The sequence below is a fragment of the Dunckerocampus dactyliophorus genome, chromosome 11 (assembly GCF_027744805.1).
Source record: "Dunckerocampus dactyliophorus isolate RoL2022-P2 chromosome 11, RoL_Ddac_1.1, whole genome shotgun sequence".
Classification (NCBI taxonomy): Eukaryota; Metazoa; Chordata; class Actinopteri; order Syngnathiformes; family Syngnathidae; genus Dunckerocampus; species Dunckerocampus dactyliophorus.
Window position 1 is genome coordinate 16,135,950 of NC_072829.1, and position 27,583 is coordinate 16,163,532.

The 27,583-nt window shown below is 41.1% G+C and overlaps 1 protein-coding gene across 4 annotated transcripts; it reads left to right on the forward strand.

The window, feature by feature from the left end:
• Nucleotides 1-621: 621 nt before the first annotated feature.
• On the forward strand, nt 622-27,233 carry mgarpa (mitochondria localized glutamic acid rich protein a). 4 transcript variants are annotated; one of them, XM_054791446.1, is made up of 9 exons: nt 628-775; nt 5,181-5,252; nt 5,728-5,828; nt 8,238-8,343; nt 9,599-9,616; nt 15,632-15,892; nt 22,099-23,594; nt 24,270-24,312; nt 24,457-27,227. In XM_054791446.1, the coding sequence occupies exons 3-8, from the start codon at nt 5,745-5,747 to the stop codon at nt 24,303-24,305; spliced, it is 2,001 nt and encodes a 666-aa protein (XP_054647421.1). In that variant the 5' UTR covers nt 628-775; nt 5,181-5,252; nt 5,728-5,744; the 3' UTR covers nt 24,306-24,312; nt 24,457-27,227. The 4 variants fall into 4 exon arrangements, with proteins under 4 accessions (XP_054647418.1, XP_054647422.1, XP_054647419.1 ...); XM_054791443.1 differs by lacking the exon at nt 5,181-5,252 and having other exon boundaries at nt 622-775; nt 24,457-27,225; XM_054791447.1 differs by lacking the exons at nt 5,181-5,252; nt 15,632-15,892 and having other exon boundaries at nt 622-775; nt 24,457-27,233.
• The last annotated feature ends 350 nt before the right edge of the window (nt 27,234-27,583 follow it).

The following is a 27,583-nucleotide window of genomic DNA, read 5'->3' on the forward strand; positions in this document are numbered from 1 at the left end:
AAAATAGCCCCCCTTGTACAATGTGCTGAGGGCCAATAAACATTGAGCTGTTGGACAAAAATAGCCCCCTGACCACACCTTGGACACCCCTGTATTATTTTCTTTGCAAAATCAGACATTTCGCTTCAGTACTATTTCAATGTGTGCATATTATACAGTATATTTCAGTTATGTAATGTAGAGTATTTAAAAGGTAGGAATATGCACACTCCGCTGCGGCAGGTGGCGACAAACTACATGTGTTACGTTCCATCCATTCAGGCAAAATGATGGGAAACTCCAATCCTAATACTGATTCGGGTTCTGATGAATCACTCACTTTAGTGAATTGGGTAGTCTATTCATTCTCCTCATTCGTCCACAAGCCTTTGCGCAGAATCTTCACCCACCCACTGTTTTCTTTCCCCCGAAGTCTCCTACCCTATATAGTTACAACCGCTAAAGTTAACATAGTTCCGATAACATTTGCATAATTAGTAACATGTTACCTGGTGTCTTTTTTAAATGTAGTTAGCGGTAGGAGGTGTGAGTCAGTAAACAAGTTGACGCAGACGAGAACCTATGAGTCACGATTTAGTAGTAGAGTCACGAGTTTGGAACGACTCGTTTATGACTCTCACGTCTCTAGTTTTCTACCATCCACACACCGGTCCAGACCAGTCTTCCGACACGACATCCGAACTTACATTTAACGCAGAAATGTTCTCCTGCAGAGCGGCCTGGCAAAGGTGGGCACCTTTGGCAAGGAGAGCAACCTTGAAGTTGCCACGGGAAGGTGAGTCTCTCGACACAACTCATGGTTTGGTTTTTCATAAGCGAGTTAGTTTTGAACAATTCTTTTAGTCTTCTTATTGCTTACCAGTGTACGCGAAGCAATCATGTGGAAACGCGAATGTCATTTGAGAACGTCTTTAAGAGTCGCGATAATATTTAAACTAGTTGAAAGTGATTTGTTACTCTTCGAATTGGGGACGCATGTTGCATCCATTAAACAGAAAACGACCTTTTTCTAGCATAAATATGTCATGCACTGCAAATGCATTATGTTACATTTAATCAATATATATATTTACAGTCTTAGGATCCATTTTAGCACGGAGGCTTTACAGTATTTAAAATAGCGCATGCAAACAGTAAAGCGTGCCTTGCAGGAGGTTAAAGTGTGACCTTCAGCACACAACTATGTAGAAACATGGTTGCCATCGTGCGTCACGTGGCGTGCGACTGTGGACTCGTATGCGGAATGCACATATATTATTATATATTTGAATAATCGTGTATTCTACTGAAAATTCCTTTGATTTATCGAACAATCGGATAAAGCATTTTTGCTTGTTTAAAGAGCAATTATAAATATGCAAGAGAAATTTCAGTTAATAATGAATTGTTTTGATTGGTTTCTTTTTTTTTGAGAATTAACAGTTTTATTTCTTAAATTGACATTGTGCATAGGAACAAACTGTATTTATCCACCATGCTCAGTGGGCCCATGTCTTGGACTATCATGTAAAATGCTATTTGTTAGCTTGGGACTACATAATGATGCTTTGTAGATGCATGTATCCATCTGAGACTGTAATAATTTACTGGAAAAGGAAAGAAATTATAATTAATTGACATTACAAAGACTAAATTACATATTACATTATGTTAACGACTACACTTAAGAACACTAAACTTAGACCGGCTGACTAGAAAGAAATAAGACAAATCTTTTTAGAAGATTTTGCAGTGTTCAAACTATGGGTGCACCGATCGATCGGCCACCGATCAGTATCGGCCGATTTCTGTCAAAAAGCACGGCTAATTAGCCAAAACGTGTGCGTGGCAGTCTGAGGTCTAAGGCGGATAGCCCGAGAAGTGGTTGGATTTGTCGGACTGGATTGCCGGCCGTCGGCGGCGGTGGAGGAATCCTGGTTTTTGTGTGCTGTCTGCTCTCGTATCGAAATTCTCCTGTAAAGAAGGCGCCTGATCCTCTTAAGTTTCACCAGTGATTTTGAAAAAGTAAGTCTAATATGTTTTTATCTAAATTTTATGGTTGCCCTTTCATATCATATAGCCCAGGGGTCACCAACGTGGTGCCCACGAGCACCAGGGAGCCCCCCACGACCACATGGGGCGCCTGCAAGCCTGCTTTTCATTTAGATTTTCAGTTAATAATGTGACAACAGTAGAAAAAAATGCATTCTGAAATACAAAATATGAGTTGCGGATACCAGCATTTTGTTCATGTTCTGGTCAAACGGCACATTCAGTTTGTTTGGGTTGAATAATCTGTGAAAATAAATGCTGAAAAAATGAGTAGCTCTTGGCCATTTTCATTTTGTAAAAGTAGCTCTCACAAAAAAACCCCAAAAACAACATAGCTGAAATGTAACAATTTACACTTAATCTATGTGATCGGTATCGGCCGATTTCACTCATCTGCAGCATAAAACCCTGATCGGAGCATCCTCAGGTCAAACTAAAATAAAGACACCTACCGAAGTGGAGCACATTAGGATATTTGATCCATCATCCAAGAGAGTGAGACACACATTTCCTTCACACACTGCACAGTATTGTCTGCTAGAAATGACCAGCTACAGATTATTGCGCTAAAATGTTTTTATTTTCCATCTTTTTAACTCACAGCGCCGTCTTTTTGCAGATGAAATAAACCCTGTGTGAAGTCATCTTCCCATCGTAATAAACGAGCCGCACATTCGCCAGTCATCGTTAACAGAAAGCTAGCCCGACACACGGCTAACGTTATGTTCTTAATGTACATTGACATTCATGTCATTGATTTGCGCTACGTTAAATTGACCTTGTCTTGGGTCTTCCGCTCCATTGTGGGGGTCTTGGGAGTTGATGCAACAATGAAGATGTGCTATTGTGGTATGAAAGTGCCACGTTACAACGGATACACATCGTGATGTTAAACTTGCTGTTTCGCCTGGAATGCTCCCACACTTTCCACATTTTCTGTGTTTGTTGTCGTTTTCCTTCTCTTTCGTCGCCTTGCTTTCTCTTGCCTCTTTAATCCTCCCGCTCCTTCAACTAAACAGCCGCTTCTTCATCCGCGTGGGTGACGTAAGCGCAGTACGATTCCTCGAAGCGGGAAAAAAAATCCTTGATTATTTTGTTTGTAATCAAGATACACAAATTACTTGTGGGATCGTTGCACCCCTAGACAGGACACTTTAGTTTATTTGGATTCCCTTTAGCTTCAGCAACCAACCTACTTAGAAATGTTCTACAAGAAGACGCTTTTCATCTGTGCCATGACGCCTGAACACATCCCTGGTGGGTAGAAATGTATCAAACAGCTGTTTTAAGAGTGTTTGCGTAGAACACTCTGCAAACATTAGACCCACCTTCTTCATACTTTAAGTACATAAACTACGGCCGACATAACATGTGCACTAGTTATGTTTGTTCTTAGCTAATGATAGTGATTTGGCTAAGTTTAGCTACTAACGTTAGGCTATACCTTCAGTGATAGCTATCATAACAACATGACTGCGTATGCGCTACGAACATGACAGCCGCAAGTGACCAATTATTTTATTCAGGCCGAGCAACAATGTATAGGGCCAATTTTTATGAAGTTTTATTTTTAGGGGTGCTAAAGGCTTTGCGATGAGGGGGAAAAACATTGCGCTTCAACACATCAAACCTGATCAGCCACCTGAAACGCCAACATCGCTATGATGCCTGGGGCTTCTTCCTATTGCCACAGCATTTGAAAAGTGTGAAAAAGGTTGCCAGAGATGACCTGAAGGCTTACAGGGATAGTTGGGGTTTTTTGACATGAAGTTGTATGACATCCCCATCAGCATTGTAATCCATTAACAGCAACTTACCCCCCACTCGGTCTCCTAAGTCCAGTTCTGGTCAGAAGAAGATGCGAGTGTCTTCGTCACATACACATGAACGCACAGGCGACAAATATAACACGGAGCGTTTTGTGAGGTTTGATTTTTTTATTTTTTTCAGAAGGTATTTTTGTGATGCAAATGTATTCATCTTTTGAACGCAAATTGTTTTTAGAAGCCAAACTTTTTACTTAACTGTCCCCAGCAACTACGCGGAATTAAGTTCTTCATCACAGAAATCTGACCAGAACTGGACTTATGAGACCAAGTGAGGGAGGGGCGTAAATCGCTGTTATTGGATTACAATGCTGATGGGGAAGTCATACAACTTCATGTCAAAAAATCCCAACTATCCCTTTAAGTGATCTGTGCTTTCATCATGGAAAAGATGCCGCTGGATGGTACCAGCCCTTTACCATTGTTAAAGGAGCCACAGTTTACCGGTATCAGCCTTGACAAGGCTTGAAAAAAATATATTGTGCATCCAAACTTATTTTGCAGCTGTGATCAAAAGAAAAGCAGAGACTTGAGGTGAGAAACACTAGCCAAGGTTCCACTGTATTCATGGCCTAAAACACAGGGTGTCATGGTGTAATCTTGTGGCCTGAATCTCCTCTACTATTCACAATGGCCATCACCTTATCTCCCACGCACAACCTTAGACTTGAGAGGATTAGCCGTTATGTAAGCGTGTTAGGGAGTCATGTCAGAATGCTGTAACTCAGATTAGTTCCTGAGGATATGTGGCGGTTATACGTACTGTAGGCTTTCCACCGATCTGATTTCATCTCTCAATGAACAGCATACATTTGCAGTCCATCAAATCCAATGTAATATCCGCTGTGTGTTGTGTTGCACACTACACACATGCAGGTGACAAACAGAGATGGCGCACAAACGGGGACTGTTCCCCTGAGCTGAGACCGGGGGTGGTTTGGTGCCTTGGTCAAGGCCTCAACATTAGTCAGGAAGCAGACTAACCGGCATCTGTCCAACAACGAGTTGGAATTTTTTATTTTGTCAGCAGCAGACTTAAACCCAGTCCCCCCCAGCGCAAACGGCTAAAGCCACACCATGACTCGATGGCACTGTTTGCTCACATTCCCCGCTCTTCCTGTGCAACCATTTCAAACCAGTCTAACGTCAAATGTTCAGCTCATTCAGAACACGGTGGCTATCGGAACTTTTCCAAAACTTCCACATTTACCGTAATTTCATATTTTTCTGTGACAAAATGAATGGGTAGTGTATTTGGCGCCCCCTACTGGTGGAAAATCATTTCAAATGTTCTATTACTGTAACATTCTGTTTATTCTGCAGGGTGATATGGCTCAGGAGGTAGAGTGGTTGTTTCCCAACACGACGGGTGCCGGTTTGATCCTCGATCCCGCTGTAATCATTTATGCATTTCATTATTCAGGCTGCATTTTTTACTTTCCAACATTTCAAATTACGCAGTTTGCAGGCAGCTCATTCAGGTCATGTAGGATGTCTATCAGGAGTTTTTTTTTTTTTTTTTTTTTCCATAATTCAGTATTTTCTGTGCCATTTTTCACATTGAAAATGAATGGACAATTTCAATTTCTCCCCCTATTGGTGGAAATTCATTTGACATTTAACATTACATGTAGCATCCTGCTTATTCTGTGCATGGTGGCATGGCTCAGCTTGTAAAGTGGTCGTCTCCCAACCTGATGGTTGCTGATTCGATCCTCAGTCTGTGAATTTCGACACATTTCTCGGATACTTCAACATTCATTCTACATTTCAGTTGAGCTTCAGCATTTCAGCATTCCCACAATTTCTACTGGAATTGCTTCATCTGGTTGTGGATGTAGTTTTTATTTTGTGTCTTTTGGCTTCTCAGGTTTGCAGCGGAGGCAGATGTCGTCTGTGCCCGGAGGCTCTGGAGAAAACATACTTTACGCTGTACTGTGTGGCGGGGCCTTTGTTGGTGCTGTGTCATATGTGAGTTATAGGATTCTCTTGATCTGTATGTTCAACATATTTGCTTAAGGCCAAATAAAGTACCTCTGGTACCTCTAAAGTCAAACACAATCTGGGACGCAGGTCGATTTCCAAATTTTTCAGATTGCGAATAAATGCATCCAGTGGGACATCTACCCCCGGGATGCATGGGGACCACACCAAATCAGTTCCGGACATCTTTTATTAACTGTACAGACGCTATTTTAGTAACGTTTCAACGTTAAAGTGTAAATATACTTGAACTTCCATACGAATATCTTCAATGTTATGAATGAATGAATGAAAAAGGAGTATTGTTCCGTCCCACGCGTGTTAAAAGCCCTTTAAGAGACCCCGCCCATATGCACACATAGAGTGATCCCCTGCTGACTTGGTTTGTTTGAAAGTTGACCTTCTTACAAAGATATAAACAGTCCAGAATATTTTGGGTAGGTTTATTTGAACCGAGAGAGACACAGTGACACACACACACACACACACACACACACACAAACACAAAAAAATCCAGACAAAAACATTAGTGCTTGGGCAAAAGACATTCGAACTTTGTGGCTTCACTCCATCAAGTTTATAAAAATATATATTAATAAATCATCGCAGTTTTGTGGTTGAATATAGCCTAAAAGACGATCAGAAGACGTATTCAAAGATGTTGCGATAATGTAGAATGTGTCATTAGTTGTCAGTAATGTTACAGTCCTGTACAGAGACAGGAAGCTCTCAAAGTACTTCATCATGATGGGGGTGAGTGCAACAGGTAGTCATTGAGTGTTTTTTTTTGGGGGGGGGGGGGGGGGGGGTTATGATTATGGCATTCTTTAGACATGACTGCACCAGCCTGGTCCAGCGAGTTGTTGAAAAACCAGCCAGCTGGTCAGCACATTCCTTGAGTAGTCGGCCTAGTTGTCAGGGCCCACTACTTTCCGGATGTTCACATACCTCCAATCTAATAAAAAAAATATGTTATAACCTTTGATTTGTTATTATTTCAGTTTATTTTTTCTTCCACAGGAGATGTTGGCATGTCAGAAACCCTACTTGCTCCACCAGCTTTGAATGAGAATCTCTTTGCTTACACATTTACGCAACCTACGCGATATGCTCACTTGTTCCTTTTTCAGGCCGGTACTTTGGGAATAAATATTACGAAAGAAAAAGCAACCGGGCCCTAGTTAATCTTTATCTGGAGGTATGATACGCTGACCTCATGCTTGACTGCAATTCCAACGCCAAAGTTTTGTGTGACTTGAATCCTATTTTTCCTCAAACATTTAGGTCAAATTATGAATCGTAAGACCCCTGGGGATGTCCAGCTTTAAAAGTTCTCGTATACAGTGGAACCTTGTAGCGTAAGTGTGAGCCCTGGTTCTTTTTGGTTAATGTTGAGAATTTACGCTAACATTTTTCCTTTGTTTGTGTACATTTTCCGGTTAGCTTACGATATGGCAGACGCCTGTCTGTCCAACTGTACGTGTAATGTATTTTTATCACAAAAGGTCCTTGTTAGCATCATATTAGCCTGCTAATACGTGGAAAAAGGAAGCAGAAGTCAGCTCTGTCGCCGGTCTATGATGTCATCAGCGGTTGACTCTGGAGTTATTTTGCTAACCAACACAGTGAAGTCTCAAAAATGTTAACACAAAAGACTTTCTACATGAACAAAGTTCATGAAAACAGAACTACAGAGTCCACCGGTGGAGACGGCGCTAACTTCCGCTTCCTTTTTCCATGCAAGCTAATAGGCCGCTAACAAGGATGTTTTGTGATTTGAAAAATACATTAAGAAGACAATTGCACTCATGCAGTGTATTATAAACATGACAAGATGTGTGCCGTATTATATACTGACAGGAAAATGTATGCAAAATTTTGGCATACATTTTTTTTTTTAATCCATCCATCCATTTTCTATGCCGCTTCTCCTCATTAGCGTCGCAGTGGCATGCTGGAGCCTATCCCAGCTGACAGGCGGGGTACACCCTAGACTGGTCGCCAGCCAATCGTAGGGCACATATAGACAAACAACCATTCACACTCACATTCATACCTATGGACAATTTAGAGTCTCCAATTAACCTAACCTGCATGTTTTTGGAATGTGGGAGGAAACCGGAGTACCCGGAGAAAACCCACGCACGCATGGGGAGAACATGCAAACTCCACACAGAAATGCCCAACGGAGAATCGAACCCAGGTCTTCCCCATCTCCAGACTGTGACTGTGTGGCCAACATGCTAACCACGAGACCACCGTGTGGCCCACATTTTTTTTTTAATGTTACCCGAAAAACACACTAACCACTAAAACAATTCAATTAGATTCCTGCTAGACCGATCCACATCTTGTCCAAGATTAGAACATGGAGATGATTATGATTTCTCTCCTCAGGCATTCAACACGGTGTCCACTGACAACGCCAGGTACAATGATCGCTTTGCGGAAATCGGTGTCAGACACAAGAAAGAATGGGTGCCCAAACCATGGCCTCCGAAGAGTAAGTAACTGCTGAAACTTGCCAAAAATAATGGCACGTAGTGGTAGATCTAGTGCTGCAACTAACGATTATTTTAATAACCGATTAATCTGTCTTTTTTTTTTTTTAATTAATCAATGAATGGCTTTGATTTTTAAAAATTGTAATTTCCGCCTTTTTATTCAGAAATAGAAGATTTTAGCCGATAGAGCAAATAAGTGCACAAACACCAGGTTGCTGCTTGAGTATTCTGTTAAAATAATCATAAATAATAAAAAATATAAATGCCAATAAATGTACACAGAAGTACAATCATGATCATTTTTTTAGTCGATTACTCTGAAGCTTGTTTCAATGAACGAATAAGCGGTTAGGCCATAGATGGACCAAATTCATATGAAGCAAACACCTACAGTTAGTGTTTGGGTCCGCAACATAGCAGAAAAATGCCCATCACTGTTTTCCAAATCAAAGCTGATATGTGTGAATATCTTGTTTTGGCTAGAACACAAAGAAGTCTGCTTTCATGAATGGCGAAGGAAATTTAAAAATATTCGCATTTGAGAGCCTGAAATCAGAGGATATTTACATATTTAAGTCAAACGATTAAATCGTTGAGCATCAATTAATTGTTGCAGCTCTCGCTAGAACCCTTCCTCTTAGCTTAGTGCTTTCATCTTTTGTCATGAATTAGTGTCAGAGTGGAGAGCGAATTGAATCGACTGTGGAGCTGTAAGTCTTTGAGATCAGGGAAACGGAGCAGGAAAGAAGCTTGCCGCTTGGCAAAGTCAGTTATAGGCTGCACAATCCTGTTAGGGCTGAACGACTAATTGCATTTGCGATTACGTTGCGATGTTGCGGGTGTCGGATAATATGGATGACCGATACTGGCATAAAAGTGAGATAACAGATTTTCTGCTGTGATGTCGTGCTCCACACAAGCGTGCCAGCTCAGTATGTCCACGGTCTGGACTTTGGTTGCATGTTAAATTGCTAAATAGGCAGCCATTGCAGTGAGTGTGCAGTGATTCCCCAGCTACCTCCTTGCCGTCGAAGTTAATCTGATGTGAATTTTCTATATTGTCTCTACATTGTTGTGCGTTTGCAATTGTCTTCTGCTCTGTATTGCGCATGCAGAGTCCCATCCAAACACACGCACGTGAGCGTACTCCAGCACTGGACATACAACACATGTTGGAAAAGATGTGTTTGTGTCATGAAAAGAAGTGAACTTGCACGAATGACAACACTGACGCTTTGTCTTTCTTGTTTCCAGGCAAGGATGATGACGATGGTGAGTTGATTTAAATGTTTTGTCACATGTCGCTTGTCTTTACCTGACGACTTAATGTTCTGAACTTGCGTCAGGGGAACTTCGTCCAGGTCTCATATACTCGTGATAACAAAATCAAACATTTAAGACCAGTTGAAAAATTGGAAGAATTTACATTTCGCACTGTTGGCTCTTAAGGACGAAAATCTTTGACAGTGACAGTCCAGAGTGATGATCTTCAGCCTCTGACAGAGAGGGTCAAAAGACGAAACTTTCAGTGAGAATATTCTGCAGAGAAAGGCGTACTTACCGGAGACAAATCCACCTCAGCAGTGTCGTTGCGTCTGTGTCGTTCGTGTATAAGTTCCCGTACTGCCCTTACCAACTGCTTTTTTTCAGGGGTCGGCAACCCGCGGCTCTGGAGCTGCATGTGGCTCTTCAGCCTCCTTGCTGCTGCTCCCATCGCCGAGCGCGGTGACGTGCATTTTCGAAAAGAATGTGAAATATCTGCCTCAAATGCATCTAGACCGCGATCTGACTGCTGATTGGATGTGCAAGGGAGGGGGAGGTAGGCTAGTGTATGCAGTGAGTCTCAATGCACGGGAGAAAACAAGTTTGTTTGTTTTATAACGACAAGCACCCTGTAGCTCTGTGCTTTGAGCCCGTGACACGCTAATCGCAGAGGGGATGACGACAGGAGAGGCAGACAGTGTGCCGCGGGAGCTGACGGTGCACTCGCTACTCTGAACAATATGCGCATTCACTTTTACGACTCCACATACCAGAAAAATCTCCCAAAGACGTCAGGAAAAGTCTTTCCATTTATCGCTAGTCGCTTTTGATGAAATAGGTCACCAAAAGGGTTTGGAACGTTGCCAGATTTAGCGAGAACAACGGAACCACCAAGCCAGGCTAGCTTGATCAAGCTAGCTAGCGACTACCTTTGTTTGCGAACTACTCACTGTTGCTAACTCCTCAGTAAAAAAAGTAGCTATTGGCTGTCCTAGAAGTCGCTCGATGAATCTGCTTATTTGCATATGGAGTTGTAACAAGGTGGGTAAAAACACCTTAAATTACGTTTAGCGCAACAAATGAATTTGATTTTTGGTTTATTAATTTAAAATTGGCCATCACTTCATCAAAAGAAAATAACTTTCAAAACAACTTTCATTTGGGCCAAGGATCATCCCGTGTCTTGGCTGGCTTGGCTTCATCGTGTCTGGGTCAGGTCCAGGGACATTTTTTGGGGGTCTGCAACTTGACTCTTGTGTTCCATAATCCTCAGGATCTTTTAAGACATTTCAAATGACTGTCTTACTGCGTCCAACCTCAGCAGCAATGGCGCGCTGCGAGAGGCCTTGCTTATGCAGCTCAACAATCCGACCACGTTCAAAGAGAAAGCTTTTTTGCCTTTGCCATCAACAGATCATGACAGTGCGAATACCTGACAGAAAATGACATTGAATTAACATTTTAGTCAAGATTTTAGTTTTTTTTTTTTTTTAAGGCTGTGGTCTTAAAAACAGCCTATTTCACTCTAATGCTTGTTTGCAATAAACGACTTTCTCAATTTTTTTTTTTCGTCTCACTCCCATGTCTTCTTTTTGCATTCTGAAGCGCTACTTAGAACCTCCTCAAGAACCAACCTTGCAAAATGTAATTTTTACAAATTTTTCAACTGGTCTTAATTTTTTTTATCAGGTGTGTATATAAGTCACTGCCTGTGTTTGAGATGGATGGATGGATGTTGAATTCATATGAATTATTGCACTACACACAGCGGGAAAGAATGGTAAGTGAATCCAGTAGAACATCGGTTAGCGTACACCCTGGTTAGCGTGTTTTTCGTTTAACGTTGAAAATTTACGGCAAGCTTTTGCCTCGATTTGCGTACATTTTTCCTGTCTGTTTTGCCATGCGTTATTTCTTCAAGATTCAAGATTCAAGAGAGTTTTATTGTCATGTGCATAGTACAACAGCAGTTATACCATGCAATGAGAATCTTATTCTGTTCATTCTCCCAAGAAAAGAAAGAAAACAAATGAAAGAATAAGAACATAAGAAACATAAACACATAAACATATATACCAATAAATTAAGCAACAACAACAGAAGAGACATTAATACAAATAAATAATACAAATAAATAAATAAAGTGCTATGAGTGTGTGCGTGTGTTGCGTGCGGCGTGTGCGAGTGCTTCGTTGAGGAGCCTGATGGCCTGTGGGTAAAAGCTGTTTGTCAGTCTTGTGGTCCTGGACTTCAACCCTTGACAATCCACTGTCGGCTTGTAACCACTATGACTGTAGTACACCTGTAATCATTTGGAGATGAAAAAGGATCAGTTTTCAAAATTGGTGAAACCAATTGAGGCGAAACCTTACCTTCCCGCTGATGTTTTCGAGCATGTCATCCACTTGTTCATCACTTGCCGGTTGGACTCCTGCAACTCTTTGTGTTGTGGTCTGGAGCAGTCCTCTATTCATCGTCTTCAGCTGGTTCAAAACACAGCTGCCCGTCTGTTAACTGGTACTAAACAGGAACATACACCTTACACTGGCTACCTGTTAATTACAGGAGCCGGTTTGAAATTCAAACCTCGCTATATCATGCCTAGCTGCTGCCTTCCCAAAGTGGAGTACGCCAATTGCGATAAGGGGTACATGAATAAAAATGAAAAACATTCAGCGCCTAACACTCACAATTACGAGTGTGCCTGTGAGAGGAACGCAGCAGAAAGGAGGCAGTGCATGAAGTTGATGAACAAATCAGTAAGTTTGATGATTACTTTGTGCATTAAGAATCTTTAATCTTGAAGATTTCCGTTATATTGTTGTTCCAATCCCCTCACGGCACAGCGGTGAAAACCTGTCACTGAGTGGGGATTCCCCGGAAAATTAGGCTTTTTTGTACGGTGGATGCTGCTTTATCGTGACTGCTAGACTTTCCCCTTCAATTTGGTATTAAATTTATATGCAGACTTAAACCGTAAACATCATGAGTGAACAAAAAAGTGATGCTCAAATTCAACCCATTCAAACGGACGTATGCCAACATCAGACTGGAATAAAAGATATGTAGGATGACAGCTTATCTATTTATCAGTGCTCATGTGAAACTTTGTGAAAAATGTGACCATACAAAATACACATTTTTGAAAATAACTAAACGATTTTTGATGTTCATTAAGATAAAATGGTTTGTTTTTAAGTGTGCAGCAGTAGGGGGTACATGGCTTCAGGTCAAATGTCTGAGGGGTTACGCGACTGTAAAAAGTAGGGATGTTCCGATCCACATTTTTTGGCTTCCTGTCCAATACGATTTTTTTTTTATAGTCTTGCCGAACCGATCCGGTGCTATTCCTTTTTTTGTTTATTTGTTTTTTAAATAATAATAAGCTTTTGTTACAAACATGAATTTGGGGAACTGAATATGGTTATGAAAATAGCTCTTCAAAGCATTAAAAATAATGCAACCAAAGTATTGCTGAATTTACTTTTTTACTACACAGCATGACCAACAATATTATTTGGCTTTTGTAACAAACCTCAAGTCAGGTCCCTAATCCAATAAAAGTCCATCCAAAAAAAACATAAAAATGGGCGTACAAAATACTTTTAGGGTAGGCAAAATGATTTGACATGGTTATAAATCAATTTGTGGTGTGATTTTAGAATGACTTTTTTTTTTTAAAACAAACTCTCTCAGGGCCCTATGAAATCTGTTTTATTTTTTCCTAAATTCCGTTTTAATTTAATTTTTTTTTTTTTTTTTTACCTTTTCCACTTATTTTACCAGCATAGAGTGTGTGCTATTTGGATTAGTGAATAAAATGCAAAAATCCTTACATTTACTGATGCAATACATCATCGTCACAGATGTCATTCCAATCGCGCTGTTAAAGATATTTTAATGACACTCTTATTTTGTTTACACAGTTAGACAAATGCGACAAAGAGCGCTCTTATTTTGAAGGCCGGAAAGTGTTGTGCGTGTGTGTGTGTTGAGAATGGCAATTGACTGTTGATACGCACTGGGTGAAAGAATAACCAGGCCTCGTCTTTTTTCACTCATTGTAAAATTGTCCTTCATTAAAGAAGTAAAAACACAACACGATGAAAATATACTCTCCAGTCTGAGTCGCACACACACACACACACACACACACACACACACAAACAAACAGCTGCACTAGCTTAACTAAGCGAACCCCACTAGCTTCCATTCACGCTCCGTAACAGAGGAGTTTCCAAGGGTTGTCGCTGCCGTTCCGGCATGTTTAGTAGTGTTTTGTGCGGTCCCATTTATAAGCAACCAGCAGTTAGAGCGGCACTTCCCGTGTGAGCTCCCTACACCATGACGCAACAGTCCGGGCACAGTGAGAGGGAACTCCACATCCAACGTAAAACTAACTTCACCACGGTACATCACGGACATGTCTGCATGGTGGTGTTGCATTTTGTTGTTCTTGTGGGTGGCACGAGTCGAGTGGCAAACAGCTTTGAGGCGCATTACTGCACCTACCATGTTGGAGTGTGGCTTAGAGTTACGAACGTGATACGGCAACCGGATCGCCCCGATCTCGTGGCGGAAGCCGATATTATCCGATATTCACAAATACAGCGGATCGGCAGCCAATCCCAATCCTGAAGATCGGATCGGGACATCCCCAGTATAAAAGTTTGGCAACCACTAGCATAGCTGCCACTACACAGTGGATAAAACTCTACTCCAGATGCATAACTAAAGTAAATGGGTCCATTTTTCTCATAACTACTGTTGCTGACTATTGTTGTGTTTGAGTAACATCACTCTTTTCAAGCTTTTTCCAACATTCCACACGACAAAATAAGTAAAAGTGTGTGTGATCCATGCTGATATCGGATTGGTATCAGACGATTTTCAAGGCTGCAATATTGGTATCGGATCGGAAGTGGAAAAAGTTGTATCGGTACTCCCCTAATTGGTCTTGCAATTAATCTTTTTGTAGATTTCAGCTAGACTAGACGTCGCTATGCATTGAATACACACAATTTGCATGAAATTGGAAATGATGGTGGACATTCATATCTAACATTACAATACCGTATGTACTTTTCACTTGCTTTGCTAGCATAGACACACATGCATAAGACGTCGTCATCAGGGGGTTTTGAAAAATTCCAAAGTCACACCTTAATTAAAACTATGCAAATCTCAACATTATGTACTGTATATCCATAAATGCCAATTTCTTGTAACTCGGTCTTCCAAACTGGCCTAAATTATATGTACAATAATAATCCCTCGCCACTTGCCGCTTAGAATTTTTTATTTTTTTTTCTAAATTATGAATTTTCAAGCATAAAAATGGTTAAATGAACTTAAATGCAAATATCGGGATTTTATACTGGTTACTAAATGTCAGTTACATTGATGAGACAATAGCCACCGCAGGTACTGTACAGAAAAACAACAAGGAACTCTCCCAGTGCCAACATGTGAGTCTATTATGTCTTATTTATGTCTGGCTTATGTCTTATGTCTATTATATTGGGTAATAGGAGTGTAAAGGTGACTATAGGGATGTTATTTAATGTCTACAGGGCTGCAATAATAATAATAAAAATAATAATAATAATAATAATGTGAAAAAACATATTTAGAAGGCTTTAAACTGGTTTTCTGTGCTTTAACTACAAAAATATTCCATTTACAAATAAGGATTCCTACTTTGTGGAAATGTACGTATCACGATCGGTTCTGGAACAGGTTAACCGCAATAAACTAGGGATTAATATTTTTACTCAAACAGTTGGTTTTGTAAACATTTTTTTTTGGGGAGTGAGATTGAACAATTCAATAATTTTGATGCAATTTTCAGCATGTTATTATGGCTTTATTTGCCAGAGACGATAAAATCTGCATGTCCACATTCAAGGATTTCACCTGCCATCCTTACCCGCTCCAACACCCTGTTTGAGTGGGAAAAAATATGACAACCAGCCGATAATGGAGCGAACTAAATGATTAAATAAAAGCACTCTTGCCTTGTAGGGGGAGAAGGGGAAGCAGCTGAAGATGCCAGTACAGAAGAGGTGGGCGATGCGGCTGCTGAGTTAGAGGCTGTCGTCGAAGCAGCGGCAGAAGTTGTTTCGGAGGGTGCCGAGGTAGTTGCTGAGGTGGCGGAGGAAGTTGCAGAGGTGGCCCAAGAAGTGCAGTCAGTTGCTGATGAAGTGGCCCAAGTAGCAGAAGATTGCGAGGAGACTGCCCATGCCCTCGCCAAACAAGTTGCTGCCGAGGAGCCTGAAAGCAATGGTATGACTTCATCTCATGAGGCTACAGCTACCTCCGAGGCCTGAGGTCTCATCACATTCAGGAGGAAACGCGCACAAACGCACACACTCAGGGTTTAATGGCTGCTAGCTCGTCACTGTCTTCAAACCACCTCAATTCACATGTGTCGTGTTTCCTTTTCATCCCACCCATTTTTTTTTTTTATTTATTGAACTGCGTGTGAGAGGGAAGGGAGAAGACAGGGCAGTATTTTTCCCCCGTCGCTAAATTGTCTGAAACGATAAATAAAAAAAAAAATTGGTTTATAATCCAACAGATAAGTTACAGTTGCAGTTGTGGGAGAAATAAATGCGATTACGCTAAACGTAATCAACATTTGACTGACTTTCCAAGCAACACAAATATAATATTTTGGTTTTTGCTCCCATTTTCCTGAGCTGACCTCAAAGATATATTAAACCTTTTCCATGTCCACAAAAGGCCTATCTCTCTCAAATGTTGACAAATCTGTCTAAATCTGTGAGTGAGCATTCATAATTCACCCACCTCACAGGAGTGGCATAGTATCAAGATGCTGGTTAGACAGCATGATTATTGCACAGGTGTGCCTTTGGCTGGCCACAATAAAAGGCGTCTCCAAAATGTGCAGTTTAACTGTATTGGGTGTGTATCATTCATTCATTTTTTTTCCATTTCAAACCGACGCAAGTAACAAATAATGAGGTGTTTTTTCATGATTCATATTTTAAATTACCGTAAAACCAAAAAGTTTTATTTTAGATTTATTGATATGAAAAGGATGGATAATAAGCATATAAACTTAATTTTTGCCATTTTGTTTGATGTATTCACCCAGAAGTAGTATTACGCATGGACTTTGGCATGCAGGTAAACAACCATTTTTATCTACAACCAGTGTACCTTTGAACGATCATTTTAAAGTTTTTAAGACGTCTATAATCAACATGAGATTGCATAATATGTTTGCTTTATGCAAATTTTTACCTCCGCCAAGGAGGTTATGTTTTTGCCGGCGTTTGTCTGTTTGTTTGTGTTGAAAATAATTTGAAAAGTTCTGAATGGGTTTGGATGAAATTTTCAGGAGTTAAATTTTGGGGGTGTTTTCCGGATCACCGTCTGGATCCAGGAAGTTTTTAAAGCATTCTTTAACATTGCGAGCTAGGACCATTTTCGGCATTTGTGCATATAACTCCACAAAAAAATACAGGACAAGTTTCCAACAGTTTCTACAAAATATTAAAGACTGATCCACAAAATGTAGGATTATTATTTCGGTGTGAATCACGGTGTGAGCTTTTCTACTTTATTAAACATTCTGTTGTTGTTTTTTTAAACGGCTCAACACAAAATGGACCTTAATGTATAAAAAACAAACACAATGTCCAACAAGTAGCCATTGGTAAGGTAAAGTGCCCATCATTGAAATATCATTCTCTTCAAGCAAATCATCTCAGAAAATATAATTGTGACTAACATTAAAAGTAAAGGTTTGCAAAAACACCCACCAAATGAAATGAAAACGGGGTGGGAGAAAAATAAATATTGACAACTTGCAAAAAATAGAGTGCTCAAGAAGAGTTAGTAGTTTACAGAGCTAGGACTGTGCCCATATACTGCAGTGCAGTCAGGCCATAGCTTGTACTTCACTTCCAAACATTCTTTTACACACACTTTCTCACACTTTTTTTTAGGACTGGCGACTTTAACGATGTGGAAGTATGACACCTAGCGTCGTTCAACATGCAACTTTTATTCTGTCATCTTTGACAAACACAGGAGTTCAAGCGCGAAGGCTAATAAATCGATAATGACGCCAATAAATTCCCTCTTTACTGCCATCTCATTGAGCGCTGTGTCTGCTCACTCACTTCTGCCTTTGTCACACTGACGCAAGCCCCCAAATAGATGTGCTCAGCTATGCCTGCCGGTAAATTTCAGAACGTAACCCAAATTTTAGCTCGCAGTTTGCAGCTCACAAAAAATCAGCCGAGTGATTGCTCGTATGTAAAAAGCACCCGTTAGTCGGGACACGCGTATTTCAATGTACCACTGTATAAAGGACAATAAAAAAATGCACGCATTGCTCCAGTACCTTCTCTCTTCTCTCTGGCGTTTGAGAGTCAACGAACTTCGATTGATGACAGCAGTAGATAAAAATAACTTGACAAATGGAAAAAATCCATCCATCTTCTTGCGCTTATCCGGGGTCGGGTTGCAGGGCGGTCTTGTCGAGAGATCCATCTGCCAGGGCTTTGCAGCTAAACTTATCATTCAAATTACCCTTTTCTTTGTCCATTTCTGCTCTATATTTGTTCCCGCTTGTGGCTCCACATCAACTGCCAAACCTCAAACTATGGGGTGGGTCGAGCGTCTTAACATGACGTGCACACGTAAAAAAAAAATAGAGGCGTTAAAGGGAGTTTCTGTTAACTCGGGATTAATGCGTTAACTTAGACAGCCCTAGTATAAAGTAGTTTTTTTAGTCTTACGATTCCGTTTGTGACGTTTTGAGTTGAGCTGAGTTCACCCACAAGAGGTTTGCAGGGGAAGGACGTTGGCGCCGTACCGTCAGTGCATAATTATATTATACATTTGTCGCTTTCAAAACTTGTAATTATGTCAGCAAAATCCTCCAAATTTGTCATTCTGTGTATTCTTAATTCTACCGGTCCTCCCTGGTCTCCTGCGTTTGTTTACCATCCACGCCCATGTAAAACTGCTTTCGGGTGGACTCAGCGTACCAAACGTAATCGTAAAGATGAACTTTATACTTTAATTATCCATCTTCTTCATATTTGATTTAATTCATAAATGTAAAATAAGAAAAACAAAACATTCATTTTTTCCCTTTTGTTTAAAAGCCGAATTATGAAAAAACACTTTTTTAGTGATGGTGTCAAATGGAAAAACAGACTGATACACAAATCGGGGTCCGAAAACCAGTCAGTATCTGGTGTGACCACCATTTGCCTCAAATGCCAGAGCATCCCAGATATGCTCGATATCTCTATGCATTCAAAATACCGTAACCCCACCCCCAACATGGGCTGCTCCATCCACAACACAACAGTTGCATTTTACGGATGGCATTTTGAATGCACAGAGCCAACCGTGATGAAATCCTGAGGCCCATTGTTGTGCCATTCATCAAGGAGCGTCATCTCATGTCGCAGCATGATAATGCACAGCCCCATGTTGCATGGATCTGTACACCATTCCTGGAAGCTGAAAACATCCCAGTTCTTTTAGAACTCAAAGTTCATCTCATGAAAAATGGGTGCAAAAACAAAAGTGTTGCATTTATAGTTGAGGTTATATTCTCTGTAATAACTACTTCCCTACTTAATGACATGAAGCTATGGGAGAATATCAAATTTGGCCTAGTAGGAATGAATATGAGCTGAAATAAACACAGTACATTTAATAGTAATCGCTGGCTTATGTACGAGAGCTGCAACACAATCGACGATTAATCAATTATCCAATTAATCAGCAACTATTTTGACGTTGGATTGTTTTTTTTAAAAAATGTAAATATCCTTCGATTTCAGACTCTCAAATGTAAATATTTTTAAATTTCCTTAGTCATCCATGAAAGCAGACCTATTAAAGCAAGATATGTTTTCTGATATGTTGCGGACCAAACCACTAACCGTTTGTGTTTGCTTCATATTCATCTGGCTCATCACAACGAGCTTCAAATTAATCAACTAAGAAAAGAATTGTTAGTTGCAGTCCTTTTATGTACAGTGGGAGAAAATAAGTATTTGATCACCTGCTGATTTTGTTAAGTTGATCCTGAACAAAGATAAACGTTTCATGTTTTTTGTAGGTTTATTGTTAGAGATATCCAGTGTGTTAAAAAAAAATGCAGATAAATTAACATTTAATAAAGGTTGTTAATTAATTTGTATTAGATTGATTAAAATAAGTATTTGATCCCAATATAAAAGGTGACTTAGTACTGTTTATAGAAAGTTTTGCTGGCAAGCACGGAGGTCAGATGTTGGGGTTTTTGTGGTGTTGGATTCATAGTCACCATTTCCCTGTCCCCAAATAAGTCGACTCGAGTTGATGCCATCCATTCATCCTTTTTTTTTTTTCCCCACTTATCCGGGTCCGAGTCGCAGTTGCAGCAGGCTTCCCAGTTTTTGGCCACCTCCTTCAGTTACACCGGTGGGACGCCGGGACATACAGTAATCCCTCCATCTTGTCGTAGGTCTACCCGCATGTCCGGAACACCTCTCCAGGGAGGCATGCGGATTAAATGTCCGAGCCACCTCAACTGGCTCCTCTCCATAAGAGCTCCACTCTGAGCTCCTCCTGGACCCTATTTCTTAGAGGAAACTCATTACGGCCGCTCTTATCCGTGACCTTGCTCTTTTGGTCGCAACCCAAATCTTGCGACCATAGGTGAGGGTAGGAACATATATCAACTGGTATTGAGACCTTCTGGCTCATGTCTGTCTTCATCGCGACGGTCCGCTATGACCGCATTACTGCAGACGATGCGGTGATCTGCCTGTCGATCTCAGGCTCCAGCTTTCTCTCAACCATGAACAAGATCCTGAGATAATTGAACTCCTCCACACTTCTAAACTGAAGGGTGCAATCCACCCTTTTTGCGACTGAGAACCGTTTGAGTTGATGCCAAAGAGTTCAATTTAGGGCTCATTCCATTACAGCAAAGTGCTTTACTAATACTTTTCTTGCTGACTGGGCTTCCAACTCACTATCATCAACCAGCTCCTCCCTTGTCATTCTGGGCTGCTCCCTCACCTTTCTCTCCATCATCCTGACCCCACCAGGTGAAATCTTGCATGGAGCTCAAAGGGAGGGTCATTGACTGTTGTATTTCTTCAAGCGGATGGGTGGTTGGACTCTCCCTTAGAGATACTGTAGGTTGAGAAGCACTTTCATCTGGGAGAAACACGGAGTAGAGCCGCTGCTCCTTGATGAGGTGGCTTGCGCATCTGGTCGGGATGCCTCCTGGACTCCTCCCTTGGGAGGTGTTTCGGGCACGTCCAACCGGTGTGAGACCTCAACGAAGACCCAGAACTCATTGGAGAGAAAATGTCTGACCTGGGAACATCTCTGGATCCACCAGGAGGAGTGGGATGAAGCAGTCAGGGAGAGGAAAGTCTGGGCTTCTCTTCTTAGGCTGCCGCCCCTGCAACCCGACCTCAGATAAGCGCAAGAAGATGGATGGATTTCTTCCGTTTGTCAAGTATTGCACTAATACCAAGCTTCTTGCTGATGGCCTTGTAGTCCATTCCAGTCTTGTGCAGGTCTACAATATTGTCCCTGAGGGCATTTGACAGCCTTTGGTCTTGCCCATGGTGGTAGAGAGGTTTGAATGTAAGAGTGTTTGTGTGACAGGAGTATTTTCTTAAAGGAACAGGACTCATTTGTGTGTATCATGGACACACAATCGATTTGTGTGGGTCAGAATGCTTGCTGGTTGGTAGGGGATCAAAGACTTATTTCCTTCAATCAAATACATTGATAACCTTTTATTTGTTTGCATCTTTCTTATATTCTGTCTGTTACATTATAAACAGTTTATGGTAGGTTTATTGTATCTTCATAAGGGGGTAAATGTATCAACTCAGCAGGGGATAAACTTATTTTCACCACCGTATGTGAAGCTGTCTACCACTGACAAACCCTGTGATGTTTTTTTTTCCTATTTCCACAATAAGGTGGGGGTAGGTAGGCTTATTTACCTCTCTATTTAATAGAAGGCCCTGCAACATTGTTTTTTTTTCCTTAGGCAAATCTAAATTCTATGTTCAATTTCTATCCATTTCATATGTGATCATATATTTATTTTGCATATAACTGAATAATGAGCACTGTGAATAGCCATGAAATAAAGCTGCTGTCATCCCACAAAGGATTACTACTGTCATTAATTGTTTTGAATTGGTGTTTCTTATGATTGTCCTATATATTTTCCCTAAGACAAAACTAATTTGAGTTTGTATATGTTCGTTTTGTAACATTTAGAATTATAAACAAAGCTTTATTTTTTTTGGGATGGTATCCTCACAAATATGACCAGATGTTTGGTAGGTAAATTCCTATTAAGCCATCACAATTTTAACCGGTATCCAATTGGGGATTTACTGTTTAATACCAGAACAACATTCCAAAATATTTGCAATATTTTAAAGTCTGGCCGATGGCTGGATTTTATGTTGCAGTGCTGCTGACGCTTTCCCCTACACCGGAGATAACTGAAGTAATGGAGGAAGTGGTCTGTGTTGATGAGGCAGCATCCGAGAATATACCACCTGAAGAAAACGGATCTGTTGAGGTAAATACACCTGCAATCCTTGAGGACGACGAGGTCACGGCGTCACAAAAGGCTGCACTGACAGCTGAAGATGCCTCAAAACCAGTTGAATCTGTACAAGTGCTGGAGGAGCTCCCAACACAATTAAAGCCTGAACCAGTGGTTAAGGAAGTGCTCATACCTGTGGAGATTGCAGTAGTGGTTGAGGAGTCCCCAATACCTTTGGAGGATGCACCTGCAGTTGAGGAACACTCTACAGAAGTGGAGGCTACGCCGGCAGAAGAGGTTTCACCGGTGGTTCAGGAAGTGCTTGCACATGTTGAGGTTGAGGATGCCCTGGCTTTTGAAGAGGCTGCAACAGTGGTTGAGGAGGCCCCAATACCTTTGGAGGCTGCACCAGCAGTTGAGGAACAAGCTACACTAGCGGAGGCTGCGCCTGCAGAAGAGGCTGCACTAGTGGTTCATGAGGCTGCACCGGCAGTTGAGGAACAAGGTACACGAGCGGAGGCTGCGCCTGCAGAAGAGGCTGCACCAGTAGTTGAGGAGGCCCCAATACCTTTGGAGGCTGCACCTGCAGTTGAGGAACAAGCTACACTAGCGGAGGCTGCGCCTGCAGAAGAGGCTGCACCAGTAGTTGAGGAGGCCCCAATACCTTTGGCGGCTGCACCTGCAGTTGAGGAACAAGCTACACTAGCGGAGGCTGCGCCTGGAGAAGAGGCTGCACCAGTAGTTGATGAAGCCCCAACACCTTTGGAGGCTGCACCTGCAGTTGAGGAAACCCCTACACTAGTGGAGGCTGCACCTGCAGAAGAGGTTGCACATGTCGAGGCTGAGGATGCCTCCGCATTTGAAGACGCTGCATCAGTGGTTGAAGAGGCCCTAATACCAGTGGTGATGTCCCAAGCTGTTGAAGATGATCTTACACTGATCAATGTTCCACCTGTAAATGAGGTGGCCCAGGCACCAATTATGGCTGCACCAGTGGTTGAGAAGGTCCCAACAATCGTAGAGGCAGAATCATCGGTGGAAAAACCTTTAATTGGGGAAGCTCCCGCACCAATTGTGGCCCCTTTGACTGTGGAGGCAGTACCAGCGATTGAAGAACCTTTAGCACCTGAGGCCCTGACACCAGTAGAGGTTGCATCAGTGGTTGAGGACACCACATCACCAATACAGGCTGAACCAGCAATTGAGGGTGTTCCTCCAGCAGAGGAATCAAAGGTCGACTTACCTAACCTGATAGCAGAAGAAGCATTGCCAGCTCCAGGGGAGACCGGAGAAGAACATCCCAAGCGGGAATACATTGTTGTCGTTCTAGAAGGAACACCTAAGCCAGACAAATCACCTAAGGTGCTCGGAGTGGCACCAATGACCGGAAGAATTATTGCAGCTCCAGAAGATGAGGTACGTGTTTTTGCCTTACCTTGGCCAATCCTATTGATGAAAGACTCAGTGCAGCGACTACTTTAAACCTTTATATAAACCCTTTTCAGAATTCTGACAATTCTTACATTATCTTCACTCTTACAGATTTTAGACAATCAGAGAAAGATGTTTGTGGGATGTTTCAATATACTTACATTTCACATTATGCTCATGTATTCATTTACCCTTGAATTTTAATTCCTCACATTCTTAAGACTTTTGATGTGCAGTTATCACTCATGTCACGGTTAATTAGTTCCAGACCCGACTGTGATAAGTGAATGTCGGCAAAGTAGGATTTGTTATTTTTAAATGGAATATTTTTGTAGTTTGAGCATAGAAAACTTGTTTGTGACCTTCTAAATACGGTTTTAACATTATTAGAGCCCTATAGACATGAAATAACACCCCTATATCTACCTACACTACACGTGTACTACCAAAGTGGACATAGTAAGACAAAATAAGAAAATATAATACATAAGACTTAAACATGTTAGTATTGTGAGAGTTCCTTGTTCTTTCTTTACTTTTTGTTCAGCTCATCAATGTGATATTACTGACACCTAGTGACCAGTGTAGAATACTACATATCACAACATCTTTGGTAATGGAGAAAAATCACACTGATGTATTTATGTTTCTGGTACTCAGGATAAGCGGCGTCTCCATAGGATGCAAATGCAATAGTTCAAAGGTACTGAGCTTCTAAATGTTTTTGCCATGAAATCAAATTGAAAAAAGTGGTTGTAATGAAAACTGAACTCATTTTTACTGGAAAAAATGTACTGAAATTGATCGTGTGAATGCTATTAATAACCATTTTTATTCTTTCTCACAGTAAACAGTTCCTGGATGACAATTTCCTGCGAAATAGAAGAGGGATGTGCCTTTTTCAACTCTTTCCCCCCCCATTTTATGCACAAATGGGATGTAAAAAGGGTGTATTTCCAATGTGAAGAGTACATGCAATAGTCCTTATTACCTGAATGTGACACTCCAAGTCGAGTCAGTGCTTAAAGGGAACGCTTTATTCAAGGTTTACTGTGCACCATTCTGAGTCATTCACCTGGCTGTTACAAGCTTTGCTAACTCCTGACACTCCTGTTATATGTTCATCCTTGGTTCCTTGTGATGTGAATGTACAGTGTTCTCCACCCTCCGCACAAAGCATTCCAATCTCAAAACTAGTTTACTTTGCTTTTGTGGTTTGAAATTGAGCAGTTGCTGTAACTTTTTCGAATGAAAGCGGGGTGGAAGGAGCTCAACAGCAAAAAAAAAAAAAAAAAAAAAAAAATCACCTACCTCAAATGTTCCCTGTGTTTTCATCCTTTAGACCACACAGACCTCATTTATTCGCATTTGAAAGCAACAAAACACTAAGCTACAGTGATGTGGTCAGGAGGGGCTGGTGAGGCTCTGCCTCATGATGAAAAGTTAAAAAAACAAAAAATAACATGACATATTTGTCCATTGAGCAATCGTTTTTGACATTTTCTCAAGTAAAATTTGCTGAATTTGCACATTCCCTCATCAAATACAGGGAAGAAACCTAAGATGAGGCTTCCGCCAGCGTCTCTTCTCTGCTTAGTGTTGTCTAAGTGCACCGACTTGGATCATGGCGCCTGCCAGTTTGTTTGTCAGCATGTTGGCTTCATATAATGCAGCAGGAGCATTTATTATACACCATAACTTTCTATACATCATTACATCTCGTGTAATGTCTTTCATGTAAGTCTGATGTCATTATTCTTACTAATCTCACAATAAAATACATAGAAATGTCACACACTTGCAGTACTCTCCTCATCCCGAGGCAGTAGGGGCGTTAGCTGGAAGGTGCTTGTCACTGCCGTCCTTCCCATAGAGAGGAAAATCCAGCTGTTTAACAGCAAATGCTTTAAATATATTTTTATGCACTGCTGAATGAATGAATGAATGATTTGGACTGCCAAGATGGAGCGTTATACATCTAAAACCACCAGAAAGGATAGGGTGCATGTACTTTATATTCAGGAGGTAAGACCACAAATGTTTTTCAGTTAATAAAAATACAGAAATACATGGGACTAGGAAGTATTTGGGGAAAAAAAACCCCCAAAATGAATTATTGGTTTTCTTGTTATCCTTTTAACGAGCAACCTGTATTAACATTTTTTTAAAAATCTCCAAAGAAGTCAGCACCTCACCAGCCATGATCCTCACCGCACGTCACCGTAAGCTGTGCTCATCTTTATTTGTCACATGATGATGGCGGCATTTTATATTGTATGACAATCACACATGGGGAAGTCTCTTCCTCACTTCCTGCAGCAACACTTTTTAACATTGAAAAATGGAATGCAAGCCGTCTGTTTTCCATCTCCTTTCCTATATTCAGTATTGGGTTACATTACTTTTTGTAGACATTCTGTTAGAAATCTTCATTGTCTGAACTGACGTGCTTTTTTGCATGTTTTCCATCTCAACAATTCAAATAAAAAACTTTGACCTTCCTGTCCGCTTCGCTTTCTTAGCAGAAGGTATTGATCGATAAGGGGCGCTGATTAATACTCGCCATCAGTGACTGCGGTGCTGTGGGAGCGTCAAAAAACATCCTGCTGGTGTAAAACATGTTGATGTATGATTGCAAGACGTGCAGATTAAAATGTGCTCACGTGACAGGAAACGTGAATGGAAACAATCTTGAATGAGAAGTCCCAGCTGTGTTAACGCAGTATACTGTACTGTATGTCTCACGTGTCCATATTTTGCATCTGATGCCACCTTTTACTTGTTTTACGTGTATTATGTCCCTGCTGCTATAGGCAGCTGACAGTAAGACACAGCATGTCTTCTTTTCTTGTCACAGAATAAAGACGGGTTGAAAACATGCTTTGGACTTTTTAAAAATATATAATACCTAAACAAAGATGCTGAGATTGATCTATATGTTTCTCGTACTGATTATGATCAAGACAAATGAAATTATAACTCTGCTGTATGGTTCTGTTGCACAACACGCATTGAACCAGAAATAGTACTTGTAGGGTTGGGCGATACTGCAAATTTTGGTATTGATCTGTATCAAGCAAATACAGGTCCAGTATTACCAATACCAATGTAGTTGACTTAAATAGTTCGAGATCATTATGGTTTTCATTGCAATTTTATTGATCATGGTTCTAATCAGAATTAGAAAATATTTTAACGGGCCTGCCTGTTCCTTACTTCTGGCCCGGAGTTGTGTCCTTGCAGGTTGCTAGCATGCCATAGGCACCATATGGCCTGAACCGTGGGTTCCTAATCAACTGGCCTGTTTTCAACTTTCCTCGCCAATGACATTGCCATGGTTACACAGAATGTTACATAATATAAATGTACACATTAGCGATGATCAAGACCAGTGATATAACGTGTGGGGGTTGCATGGTTTGTCCCGCTTTAGTTGCCGGAGAATAAGATATAAGTAGAAATAATAAGTATGAGTGTGATTGCAGGCTCTTAATAAAACATGAGACAAAGATTCTAGACCAGGGGTCTCCAATCCGCGGCTTCTGTTTGATCCATCTGCTGTGGCGTCAGACGGTTTATGCTTCTGTGTAGTCACGACCGACACTCTCCCTTCTGACGCCGTTCTGCGTCGACGTTGAGCGCGCGCTGTGCAATTCTCTACCGAAGCGCTAGGGGCAGTATTTTGCACTGAGTCAACTTCACGAGACACCATGACACCGCTCAGCTATTTACAGTAGTTTGTTAGCTTCTTTGGTTGCTAATGAACAACGGCGACTAAAGAGAGACGGCGAGTGTTATTGGAACTGGAACGAATTGATGTGCTACAACAGTAGCGAATGTTGACCCAAAATCGTTGGAGGAGGCGTTTGCGAAGATGGGCCGTATGACCTTTGAACGAGTTGTATCAACACAGTCGAACAGTTGCGTCGCCACAATAAGTAAGGTTAGAATTTTTTCCATGTGTGAACGAGAAG